The sequence below is a fragment of the Arachis ipaensis genome, chromosome B9 (genome assembly GCF_059453495.1).
Source record: "Arachis ipaensis isolate K30076 ecotype BB chromosome B9, ASM5945349v1, whole genome shotgun sequence".
NCBI lineage: Eukaryota > Viridiplantae > Streptophyta > Magnoliopsida > Fabales > Fabaceae > Arachis > Arachis ipaensis.
In genome coordinates, this window is record NC_142444.1 from 30,078,234 (window position 1) to 30,091,171 (window position 12,938).

General features: G+C 44.2%; 2 protein-coding genes across 2 annotated transcripts; both read right to left on the minus strand.

Moving 5' to 3' along the window:
• Positions 1–7,864: 7,864 nt before the first annotated feature.
• On the minus strand, positions 7,865–9,178 carry LOC107615299 (uncharacterized). The gene is made up of 2 exons (XM_016317383.1): positions 8,450–9,178; positions 7,865–8,335 (listed from the first exon to the last, which is right to left on the minus strand). The coding sequence occupies exons 1-2, from the start codon at positions 9,176–9,178 to the stop codon at positions 7,865–7,867; spliced, it is 1,200 nt and encodes a 399-aa protein (XP_016172869.1).
• A 1,969-nt stretch (positions 9,179–11,147) lies between these two features.
• On the minus strand, positions 11,148–11,666 carry LOC107615298 (uncharacterized). Its single transcript, XM_016317382.1, has one exon. It carries the CDS (start codon positions 11,664–11,666, stop codon positions 11,148–11,150), a length of 519 nt encoding a protein of 172 aa, XP_016172868.1.
• Positions 11,667–12,938: the final 1,272 nt, after the last annotated feature.

A 12,938-nucleotide genomic window follows, 5' to 3' on the forward strand; every position in this document is an offset into this window, starting at 1 on the left:
GTTAAATTGAAATTTGATGAGTTAACTATTGAAAAATTGTCGTATTGATAATTGATGAATTGAGTTGGATTTGTGTTTGGTTTGGGATCATTGTGATGATGGTTTGAGTTGTGGCTATATTTTGATTATTGAGACTAAGTGTTTGCTGTTGATTTTAGTAATCTGATATGTCGGAATGGCTGTGAAATTGACTTGCGACTGGTTGGAATTGGTTTTGATGCATGTTAATGTTGATTCGTGATTAATTAGAATTAAGTTTGAGAATTGTTGAAAGATTGAAGCTTGATTATTAAATTTATCTTATGAAATCTGAATTTAAAGATAAAAACAGTAACTCTAAAAAGTATAAGGATAACTTGTGATAATTGGATATGGAGTTAAATTTTTTTTTTTGGAAAACATAGCAGTTGGTTGTAAGAGAACTGGGCTTTTGTGAATAATACATAATTTGGGTGTTTTGGTGTCAATATTGCTAAGATTTTGGTTAAGTTAGGTGATAATATGTTTTGGGTATTTGGAAAGTGAAAAACTGTTAATCCTTTGGTTAAAATAATTGATGAATTGATGAAATGGAAGTTATTGATGGATTATGTGAAAACTAGTTATGAATTGGTAAGAATGGAATTGGATTAATAGATTATGTGGGAATCGCAGAGTATAATTGAAATACTATTTATCATGAGTTGTGAATTTCTGATTGATTGAGAATCTTCTATTTGATAATTGTTGAGAAAGGATTGTTGAATTGTTAAGAAAAAGGGAACCCGTAAGGGTGGTTAAGTCCGAGTTTTAGGGAAGGTGCTGCCGAAATTTTATAAAAAATCTGAGGTTTTATTTGAAAAGTTATTTTAGAAGCTTTGAATTTGGAAAATTATATTACTTGAGTTTTATTTAGTTAAGAGAAGAATTATAATATTTTGAGTTCGATTTACCAAGGAAAGGTCTATGTTTCGAATTTGAGTTATTTAAAAAGAAATTATGTTTTGAGTTTGATTCAATAAAGAAAAAAGTTATGATTTGGGCTTAAAGTAAAGGATTACCTTTTAGAGATTTATGAATTTATAGAGTAAACTACCATTTGTACCCACGAAAATTGAAAACGCTGACATATCTACCCATAGAAAAAAGAAATTACCATTTGTACCCATAAAAAATTATTTTTACAGGCAAAATTATCCAAACCCTAAAAAATTATCTAAAATCCCTAAATTACCCTTATCTTCACACTATCATCTTCTTCCTCCCTCCTCTCTCTCTCAATGTTCTCAGCCACCCAATCCCAGCATCAACCACAAACCAACGTCTCACCCTCCTCATCATCGTTCACCTTTCTCGGCTAGCAACGTCGCGGACCTTCGCCATCCCAGGAGCACCGCGCCAGCTTCTCCTCGCCACCATCACCATCGGCCTCAATCCAGAGCCTACCGCGTCAGAGACCCTCCTCTTCACGCTACCTTATCGCCGCTATATCCAACCCTCTTCACCTCTTTCTGCGTCGTAGAACCACCACCGCCGCTGCCCTTCCAGTTGGGAGAAACAGCGCCAACCCTCTCTCTCTCTGTCAGGACAGATGTCAATGACTCCAATGACGAGATCTGAACCGAAATCCATCTCCTTGAGGAGGCCGGCCCTGTCGGCAGTTTTAAGGCCCAAGAACTGCGGCGAGCGGGTAGTGTGGAGTTGTCGGACCTGCTCCGGGATCACTGCGATGACGTGGGACAGGGATTCCAGCTTCTGGGAATCTAAAGGTGAGAGCTTTGCTGAGAAGCCGTGAAAGACAGTGTCGTAAGTGTGAAGGACGGCGGCGGAGGCGGCGGTGGGGGTGGTTTCAGCTGCAGTGGCATGGTTGATATTAGAAGCAAGAGAGGATTTGTACCAGTGCTTGTGGATTGGGAAGATAGAGGGCTTGGATTCATGGTGGACTTGCACCGTGAAGGTGCTCTTCTTCTCCGGGGAAGCGGCAGCAATCGTTGCTGTGACTGTGAGGATGAAAGAGAGGAGGGTGTGGCAAGGAGCCATTAGAGCAGCGGTGGGGACTGAGTGGGAAGTAATGGTGAGAGTGTGTTAGAAAGGAAAAGAGGGGTGGTGGCTGGGTGAAGAGGGTGGTGGTGGGATTTGAGATTAGAAAGAGGAAGAGGGGTAGTGGCTGGGTGAAGAGGGTTAGGGTTAGAAAGGTGATTGGGTGAAGGAGGTGGTGTGGTGGTGAAGATAAGGGTAATTTAGGGATTTTAGATAATTTTTTAGGGTTTGGATAATTTTGCCTGTAAAAACAATTTTTTATGGGTACAAATGGTAATTTCTTTTTTCTATGGTAGATATGTCAGCGTTTTCAACTTTCGTGGGTACAAATGGTAGTTTACTCGAATTTATATTATAATATTTGAGTTGGAATAGTAAAGAGAAAGATTATTTTCTTGAGTCTTTTGATAGAGAATTAAACAGGAAAATAGTTTTAAAGTTGGTTCGAGTTAAGATTTGCTAAAGTAGAAATTATGAAATGATTTGACGATTAAGATTTTTATAGACAAATGGCTGAGGAATTAAGAAAGGTTTAAGGAAAATTATTAAGAATTTAAAGGGGAAAAGAGAATGGGGAACTGATATATGGATTGTTGAGTTTTAGAAAGGAAAATGAAAAGTGATAAAAGGCGGGAAAATCCCATGAACTGTTAGTTGTTTACCTACGGGGAAAAACCCATGAATTGATAATTGGTTAAATTCGGGAAGTACCCACGAAATGAATGATCATTGATCTCAGGGAAACCTATAAATTGTTATTTGTTTTAAATGCGAGAAAACCCACGAATTGATAATCATTGATTACGGGAATAACCCACTAACTGTTATATGTTGATCTCGGGTATAACCCACGAATTGAGGATCATTGTATTGTTGTGTATTGATCTCGGGGAAACCCACGAACTGAGGATCATTGTATTGTTTGTGAATTGATCTCGAGGACACCCACGAACTGAGGATCACTGTTTCCCCTTGTGCGTATATTATGGGGTCGGGCTTTGCGCCGACTACCGGTAGTCACGAAGGAGTGGTATTCTTACCACCGACACATATACACTAAGGACACAAAGGGAAGCCATATCTGGGACTTGTTCCTAGGTAATGTCGGGCTGCAGGGTGTAAACCAACACGTGAGCTCATGGCCTGCTTAGGACAGACATGCATCATAGTGGTTGTGCATTTGTATTTGGTTGTATTTGCTTGTATTACTTCTCTGTGATTGTGTTGTTTATTTTATTGTGATTTGTTTGTGTGTTGAATTGAGTTTCTTACTTGTTCTAGTCGTCTGTGAATGTATAGAGATGATTAATAACTGTTTGTTGTGACTGAGAATCAATTATGAGGCTGAAAGATATTTAATATGACAAATTTTGTGATTGAGATCTGTTTTGGGTTTAGGAATTTAAAGAAAGTAATTATTTACCTAAAGTAAGATTAAAAAGTATTTCAAAGGGTTTGACCAAGATAGTTTTATTAAGCAAAGTTAATTATTTGCATGTTAATCACTACTTTTACGGCATTCTCATTCCCTACTGAGAACGTGTGGTTTGTTCTCACCCCAAAATCTTCCCCCTTTCAGTGACACATGTTCGAAGACACAATTTGAAGCTGCGGGCGATTATAGAATTTATTTATAAGTTAAGTGTATGAGTTAATTTGCTTTCATAGAGTTCCCTCGCCCTTATTGCTTAAGATTTTTATTTTATACAGAGGGATATGATTTGTATCTGAGTTTTATTTGAAATCTTTTGTATAACAGATATTATTATTAATAATTATGTGATTATTATTACTTTGAAATGTTTGATATATGATTTTGATAATTAAAAACAAAATTTTCTGGAATTTTCTATAAAATAGAAACGCGATATCGAACTAAAGGCTCAATATTAAATAGTTAATAAAGGAAATAGGTTAGTAACTCCTTACTTTTGGTACGATCATGACGTACTGGAAGTTGGGTCGTTACATCGCTCGTGCTCGGAACGCATCTCCTGCGCGGTGAGCTTCTTCGTTTTAGGGGTGCACCGCTTCTCGCCTCATTTTTCGCGCTAAGCATTTAATGCTCATAATGGGTTATTCAAAACCCCGCGTGAAATGATCGTGCTACGCCTGCCTTTTGCGCTTCTCGGGTTAGTTTCCCTTCCAGTTTTCCATACCATCATCGCATTCCACCCGCATTCTTCTTTTCCATTCCGAATCCTTCACTACAATTCCTTGCTTCGCTCAAGTCTCCCTCAACTTTTGGCTTCTTCAGATCAGCACGATCATCTTGGTAAGTTCCATCTCCCATTCTTCACTCTGTATAGCTTTACTTTGCTGTCCATGCTGCTTGCTTTTCTATTTCACTTTTGTATGCGTGCTGTTCCTCTGGATTGTGTTGCGTGTTGAAGGACGTTAGTGTTAGGTAGATGCATTTTAGGGGGGTTACCATTCCAGAATGTTGATTTTTTAGGCTTTGCTTTACTTTGGCCATAGATTTATCCCTAGTTTAACTGTAGCTATTGAATAGGCAAACTGTAGTTTGTGGGCCAGGCCCGATCTCCGGATTTCTTAGACTAACTATGAGTGGTGCCCCCACTGTAGGTATGGCCCATTGTCCTGTTGCACGGGTTCCCGCTGCGAGAGCACCTTATGATCGGTACGCCTGGGTAACCTCGGACGTGAAGGATTCTCCTAACCAGATGGACTTGGAGGAGCTTACTGGTTTCGACAAGCCGATTACTTGTGTGGCGGGAGTGACGAGGAAGCCAATTATGAGGTCTTCATTCCTGCCGCTCATGAGCGGATATACCAATTAAACCTACACGCCCCCCGGATCGCCAATTGGATATGGTTTTACAAGGCGATGTTCACTCAACTGGAGTTCGTATCCCCTTCTCTCCTTTTCAAATGGTGCTGCTCAACTGGTGTGACGTAGCGTCGTCTCAATTGCATCCGAACAGTTGGGTTTCGATTCGCTGTTTCAAGATGGTTTGTGCATACTTGGAGTTACCGGCCTCCGTCGATGTGTTTTTATTTCTCTTTACCCTCACCAACCCATCTAAGGAAGGGAAGGCCAAAAAAAGGCTTTATGTCCTTCTGATCGGCTCAAGGTCGGAGGATCTTTGCTCTATTCGAGGATCTCTACCACAGTTTCAAGGACAAATATTTCAAGGTTCATCCGATCGACGGTCGGCATCCCTTTTGGTTGACGTTGGATGGTGAACGTCGTATTCCGACTTATTGGAGCTTTGGAGCGGGGTCCAATGCCTTCACCAAGGTGACGTATAAAGGGTTGTCGGTTGAGAACAAGAAGGTTGCCGACGTCCTGTTGGCCATCTTTGGTAGGAACCACGTAAACCCCCACCTCCTTATGGGGGATCAGGATGTGGCTAGAGGCTATATTGGTGGGTGGTCGCTTGATCGATTGCTTGTTTGTTATTTTTGTTGTTTTATTACCCGTTTTACCGACTAACGAGTTTTTATCTGCTTATGTAGTGTCGATGGCTTGCGACTAGGTTGGGCTTGATGCTTTATTCAACACATTCCTTGCTGGCAATACCGACGAGGAACCGGATACCGAGAATCAGGAGGTGCCTCCCAGCAATGCCGTCGAGGCTGGGGCTCAATCCCAACCTACTCAGGGTGAGGTGATCGGGAGTAGCGGTGGTCTGAATCCTCAGCCAGAGATTGAGGTGGAGGACAAAGAGGTAATTGTCGTTAACAACCCGAGGAAGCGAAAGTTGTCTTCTAGCCCCGAGGGAGTTCTTACAGTAATGGAGAAGAACTTCGATGCCGGGAACTTTATTGATTTCCAACTGCTTCTCGGCACGGAGGGCTTCTTCCATGATGGGGATCTCTCTGCCCAGGCCAGGTGGATGTACCGTACCTTGCTCCGGGGAGCCGCCATAGCGAGGAGAGTGGAATCTGCCCTGGTAGGTGCACGGTCATTGGAGAACAGGCTCGAGTCCTCTGTCCAAGATAATAATAAATATAAGGCTGAAGTCCAATTGCTTCGGGAGCAGCTAGCTAGCGCCGAGGAGAAGGTCAAGACCTCTGATGCTGCCGTGGTGCAGCTTACGAAGCGGGAGCTTACTTGGAGAGTCAGCTCAACGCTGGTCAGGGCCGGGTGAAAGAGGTTGAGAAAGAGCGCGATGAGGCCCTTGCATCGGCAACCACGGCCAAGAACGAAATGGCTGAATTGAAAAGGAAGTACAAGGAGACCGTAAGGCAAGGGAAGAGCATTATCTTGATGACTGAGTAGGCCTTGAAGGCCCAAATGAAGCTGCTGGCTCCCGATTTCGATACCTCGACTGTTGGCGTCTTCAAGACTATCAAAGATGGCAAAATTGTTGACATGCCAAAGAAGTGACGTGGTCTTGCTTTTGTACTTTGGTTTTTGTAATATGTAGATCTTTGAATATTTTATTTTGGTATACTTGATTGCCGTTTTGGCGTATGTAGATCTTTGAATACTTTATTTTGGTAAACTCAATTGCCATTTTGGCGTAAATGTAACAAATCGCTCGTTCACCGTTTTGTCAGTAAGTGCCCTAGTCACTATTTCTTACCGTTTTGACTGCGGTCTTTGTTATCTTAGTGGTTCCCGGGGTGATCAGTCCCGGGGTACCGTCTTGTTCTGTCGTTGATCATTCTGGTAAAATAATTTGGTCGAGTAATCTTTGAACGCAAAATAAAGAGATAACGAGTTTTAAGTAAAACTAATTGGAAATAAACTAGCAATGTCAAGTAATATGAATATATGGTAATGGCAAATAAATAACAAAGGGCAAACAATCCCACATATAGCAATATAGGTCTTACTCAACCGGTTGAACCGGTAAAACGCTTACTTGCCTAGTGTGCCCCGGCTGCTAGGGATAGAATCTCCTTAGATTACTTGCGTTCCAAGTTCTCGGTACTTCTTTGCCATCAAGCCGTTCCAGTTTGTAGGTGCCGTTGCCAAGAACTTCCTTCACCATGTATGGGCCTTCCCAATTTGCCGCTAGCTTTTCTTCCCCAGGTGTTGGGGGTCCAACATCGTTGCGTCGTAGAACCAGTCGCTCTGCTCAAACTCTCTCTTGAGTACTTTGGCGTTGTAACGCAGGGCCATTCTTTTGCTTTAACGCCGTCTTTGATAGGTGGGCTATCTCCCTAGCTTCATCCACCAAGTCCTTTTCTACGGCCTCTTCGACTCCTCCCAGGAGTAGTCGTGGGCTCGGTTCACCAATCTCCACGGGTATTATTGCATCTACCCCATAGGTAAGTCGGAAGGGGGTCTCCCCGGTAGACAACTGCAGAGTTGTGCGATAGGACCATAGGACCGAGGCTAACTTGTCCGCCCATGCTCTCTTTTTCTGGTCAAATCTCCTTTTGAGACACTGCAAGATGACCTTATTCGTAGCCTCGACTTGGTCGTTGGTTTGGGGATGTTCAACTGATGAGAATTTCTGCTTTACGCCTAAATCGGCAAGAAGCTCTCCGAACCTCTTATCGGCGAACTGCGTCCCATTATCCGAGATAACAACCTCCGAGACTTCAAATATGGCTATTACCTGGTTCCACATAAACTTCCGACAATTAGCCGAGGATATGCTGGCCAATGGCTCGGCCTCTATCCACTTGGTATAATAATCAATAGCCAATATTAGGTACTTGACCTGCCCTGGCCCAACCGGGAAGGGTCCTAACAGGTCGATTCCCCATTGCGAGAATGGCCGGGAGGCCATTAGTAGGTTTAGTTCAGCCGCTGGCGCTTTGTGGAAGTTGGCGTTCTCCTAGCATCTTCTGCACCTTTTCACGAATTCCTTAGAATCTGCCATCATAGAGGGCCAGTAATAACCGGCTCTGATGAGCTCTCTGGCTAAGGCTTTCCCCCGATGTGGTGGCCACAACATCCCTCGTGGACTTCCCTAAGCACATAGTCCGTTCGGTCGGGATGCAGACACCTCAATAGGGGTTGGCTAAGCCCTTTCTTAAACAACTGGCCTTGTATGATTGCATACTTGGCCGCTTCCCTCCTTATCATCTTTGCCAACTTTTCGTTACTGGGGAGTTTTCCGCTTTCTAGGAAATCGGTGATCAGGTCCATCCAGGAGGAATCTGCCTGGGTTAAATGCAAGGTCACTTTTAGTTCTTTTACCAAGCCTTGAATGCGAGATCGGTTCCCCGTTCCTGGCTTTGTGCTCGCCAGTTTTGATAGGAGGTCTGCCCGTGTGTTCCTCTCTTTCGGGACGTGCTGCACTGTGACTTCCTCGAATTGCTTGCTCAACTCTTTGACTTTCTCCAAATATTTTTGCAATAGCGAACCTCTAGCTTGGTATGTCCCATTGATCTATGACGTCACGACCTGCAAATCGCTACATATCTTTATTCTGGTGGCTCCGACCTCTCTTGCAAGAACTAGGCTGCCCAGAAGGGCCTCGTATTCCACTTGATTTTTTGATACCGGGAATTCGAATTTGACTGATTGCTCATATACGACTCCGGTTGGATTTTCCAGGATGATCCCTGCTCCCCCGAACGTTTGGTTGGAGGCTCCGTCCACATGGAGCTTCCACCGTATGCTCGGTGTCTCGGTAGAGCCTCCTGTTACTTCTACCAGGAAGTCGGCCATGGCTTGAGCCTTAATCTCATTCCTGGGTTCATATTGCAGGTCGTACTGGGATAGTTTGATAGCCCATGTCATCATTCGGTATGCCAGATCGGGTTTCTGGAGTACCTGGCAGATTGCCTGATCCATCCTGGCAATTACCTGGTGTCCTTGGAAGTATTGTCGTAGCCTGCGGGAGGAGGTCAGGAGTGCATATGCTAGCTTCTCCAGCTTATTGTACCTCAGCTCCGCTCCTTGTAGTGCTTTACTTACAAAATAGATTGGTTGCTGGATCTTTCCTTCCTCTCGTACCAAGACCGCCGCCAGCGCCTCATCGGTTATTGCCAAGTACAGGTATAGTGCTTCTCCGTTCTTAGGCTTCCCGAGAACAGGTGGTGCCGAGATTATCTCCTTGAAGTGCTTGAAGGCTTCTTCACACGCCGGGGTCCACTCGAATGCTATCCCCTTCTTCATCAAGTTGAAGATTGGTAGGGCCTTAGCTGCTGACGCACCGAGGAAGCGGGATAGTGCGGTGAGTCTTCCTGCCAACCTCTGGACATCTTTTACACATCTCGGTCTCTTCATTTGTAGGATCGCTTCAACTTTTTTGGGTTGGCCTCTACTCCTCTTTGGGTTATCATAAACCCCAAGAATTTCCTAGCTTCCATGGCGAAGGTGCACTTGAGTGGATTAAGCCTCATGCCGTGTCGCCGAAGAGAAGTGAACACGTTCTCCAGGTCATCGATGAGATCCCAACCTTGGTTGTCTTTACTAGAATGTCGTCTACGTACACCTCCACCGTGTTGCCTATAAGATCGCTGAATATCTTGTTCATCAGCCTTTGGTACGTAGCTCCTGTATTCTTCATACCAAACGACATCACCTTGTAGCAATATGTTCCCCCTGGCATTATGAACGCCGTCTTCTCTTCATCTGGTCGGTGCATCGGTATCTGGTTGTAACCAGAATAAGCATCCATAAAACACAGATACCGATATCCCATCGCCGCATCTACAAGAGCATCTATATTAGGGAGGGGAAAAGAATCCTTCGGGCACGCTTTATTAAGATCAGAGTAGTTCACGCACATTCTCCATTTCCCGCTGGGCTTTTTAACCAGAACTACATTCGACAGCCAAGTCGAATAGTCGAGTTCCCGGATGAAGCCCGCTTCTAGTAGACTGGCCATTTGCCTGGCCACCTCCTCCGACCTTTCTTGGGACATTTTCCTTCTTTTTTGGGCCACCGGCTTGGCCTCTGCTCTCACAGTTAGGTGGTGTGACAAGAAATGGGGGTCTATCCTCGACATGTTGGCTGGCGTCCAAGCAAATAGCTCACCGTTAGCCTTGATCATTTCCACCAAAGGTTCTTTCAGGTCATGGGGCAAGTTTCTGTTCACGAAGGTGAACTTTTCCTTCGAGTCGCCGACCCTAAACTTCTCGAGGTCCCCCTCGGGTTGCGGTTTGGGTTTGTCATCAACCCTGGCATCCAGGTCGGCGAGGAAAAGTCCGAATGCCTCTTTGGATTTTTTTCTCAGGGAGAGGCTGGCGTTGTTGCACGCGACTGCCGTTTACAAATCTCCCCTGATGGATCCCACTAACCCATCATCTGCGACAAACTTCATCATCAACAACTTTGTACAAATCACTGCCCCGAACTCGTTGATAGTCTTTCTTTCCAAAATGAGGTTGTAGGCCGTGGAGTCTCTCAAGACTACGAACTTCGCCATTACCGACCTCTTCCCTCCTCCTCCTCCTATGGACATTGGTAGGGAGACTATCTCATCTGGTTTAATAAAGTTGTCCCCCAAGCCGACTACGCCATGTCGATGGGACTTTAGGTCAGCGTCTTGAAGGTCCAAGGCGTCAAACACATTGCGAAACATGATGTTCGAGTCGGCCCCAGTGTCCACTAGGATTCATTTTGCTAAGCCAGTTCTGACTCTAGCCGTGATCACCATCGGAGGGTTCTCCGGTAAGTCGTCAAACCATTGGTCCTCGGGTCCGAATGATATTGACGGTCCTTCTGGAGGGAGGGGCAGACCTGGACGATGACACAGCCAAGACTTTGGCGTCCTTCCTGCTTGCAGATTTCGACCTAGGAGCCACGTCTCTCCCGACCACGATGTTCACGATGGTGAGGCCGCACTCATTATCCTCCTCCGGTTCTTGTCTCTGCCTCACGGTGTGACTCTTGTCATCGCCAGACCAATCACGATCCCGTCTTCGGGGTTTCCTTATAAGGTGGGAGAACTCTGCCAAATTTCCTTCCTGGATCGCCTGCTCCAAGGCATCTTCTAGGTCGAAACAATCTTGGATCTTGTGGCCGTAGCCCTTGTGGTAATCGCAATAGAGGTTTTTGTTTCCCCCCGTCCTGTCTTTCAGTTGCCGGGGTTTCGATAGGATGTATTTGTCGGCGATCTGCTGATAGACTTCCATAATTGGGGCTGTCAAAGGGGTACAGTTGGTAAACTTCCCTACCCGGGGAACGGCTTGAAGTTTTTAGCTGGAGCTCCGACTTTGGAGTATTCTCTAGGCCTTTCCCCGCTACCGGGCTAGCAGGCATGGTTGTAGGTGGGCTGCTGCTTGTTGGCTGCCACGACCTGACCAACCTCCTCATCAGTGATGTACTTCCTATCTACGTTTTGAATTTCTTGCATTGTCCACATGGGCTTGGTGGTGAGGTACTTTCTGAAATCCTTGTTCAGCAAACCGTTCGTTAAGCACAAACTGGCCACCGAGTCGGTTAGACCGTCAATCTCCAAGCACTCGTCATTGAACCTGTCCAGGTACTTCCTAGTCGGTTCGCCAGTTTTCTCTGTCACCCCGAGCAAGTTGATCAGGTGCTTTGCTTTAGCGATACGTGTGGTGAATTGATCCAGGAAGGCGCGACCGATGTCGGAAAAGGTGGTTACGGAGCCTTGGAGGAGAGAATTGAACCACTGAATTGCCGGTCCCGCTAAGGTCACAGGGAAGGCGCGACACCTGACTTCGTCACCCACCCCTTCCAGGTTCATCCTGGACTCAAAGGCCATTAGATGCTCTTGGGGGTCTTGGGTCCCATCGTACCTCATGTTCGTTGGCTTATCAAAGTGCTTCGATAGCCGGACCTCGAGGATCGAATGGGGAAAAGGGGATGCCCCCATTATCACAGGTGGTTGCCTTTTCCTCGGTCTTTCTCTGCTGTCTTCCTGGTTTTCCTCCACAGTATTTCTTGTCGGAGGTCGGGTGTAGATTACAGGATCTCGCCATCTCCTTGGCACTTCCCTGCTCTCCCCTTGGCTCTTTGACTCCGATCGAGGGCTCAGAGTACGCCTGGAGCGACTCTTTCGGGGGCTTCTTCCTCTCCTCTGGGGGGATTGTCGTTCGGATTTCTGCTAGTAAAGAAATTCACAAATATAATCGCGTTGTAAGTATAGTTTCTAAACTAACAAGAATCCTTTCGTACAAAAGTTTTGTTTGTCACTAAAGCAAACCCAATAAAAATAAATAACCAAAGTATTCAAACCTCGGGTCGTCTTCTCAAGGAATTGCAGGGAAGTATGATTTATTATTGGTTATGTAAAAAGATATATTTTTGGGTTTTTAAAATAAGGAACAAGTAATTTAAATGACAAGAAAAATAAATTAATAATAATAAAAAAAAATCTCTTGGCAAGGTATAAGAAACTTAAGTCCTATCCTCGTTATCCTTATCAGGTGTGATGAGAATTGGATTCTGCTCCCACTTAAATTATCCCTTGCTAAATGAAAGAGAGTCAAGTGGACTAATTAATTTGATCCTCAAGTCCTAGTCAACACCTATGGAAAGACTAGAGTTATTGGAGTGCTAATTAACCAGCAGAGAATTCCAATTTCAATCAACAGCTGAGTTTGATAACTCAAGTGTTGCTAATTACTTAACCAAAGCCAAAAGAGAAAAATAAATCTAAATTGAATTGAAAGCATCATAAATAAAACAATCATTAATCTGAAATTACTCAAATTGCATTTAAACATAAATTCAAATCCTAACATGGAAAGTTTGTAAATCAATAATAAAAAGATAAATGACAATTAAAGTAATGGAATAAATAAAAGTAGAAAATAAATTAAAGGAATATTTAACCTGTGATTGAAGAGAAGTAGCCTAAACATAATAGAAATCCTAAATCCTAATCCTAAGAGAGAGAAGAGAACCTCTCTCTCTAAAACTACATCTAATCCTAAAATTGTGTATTATTAAAGCTTTCTTCATGAATGAATGGATTTTTTCACTTTATAGCCTCTAATCTGTGTTTTTTGGGTCGAAAACTGGGCCAGAAACAACCTAGAATTCGCTGGGGACGAAATCTGGTCCGTACAGG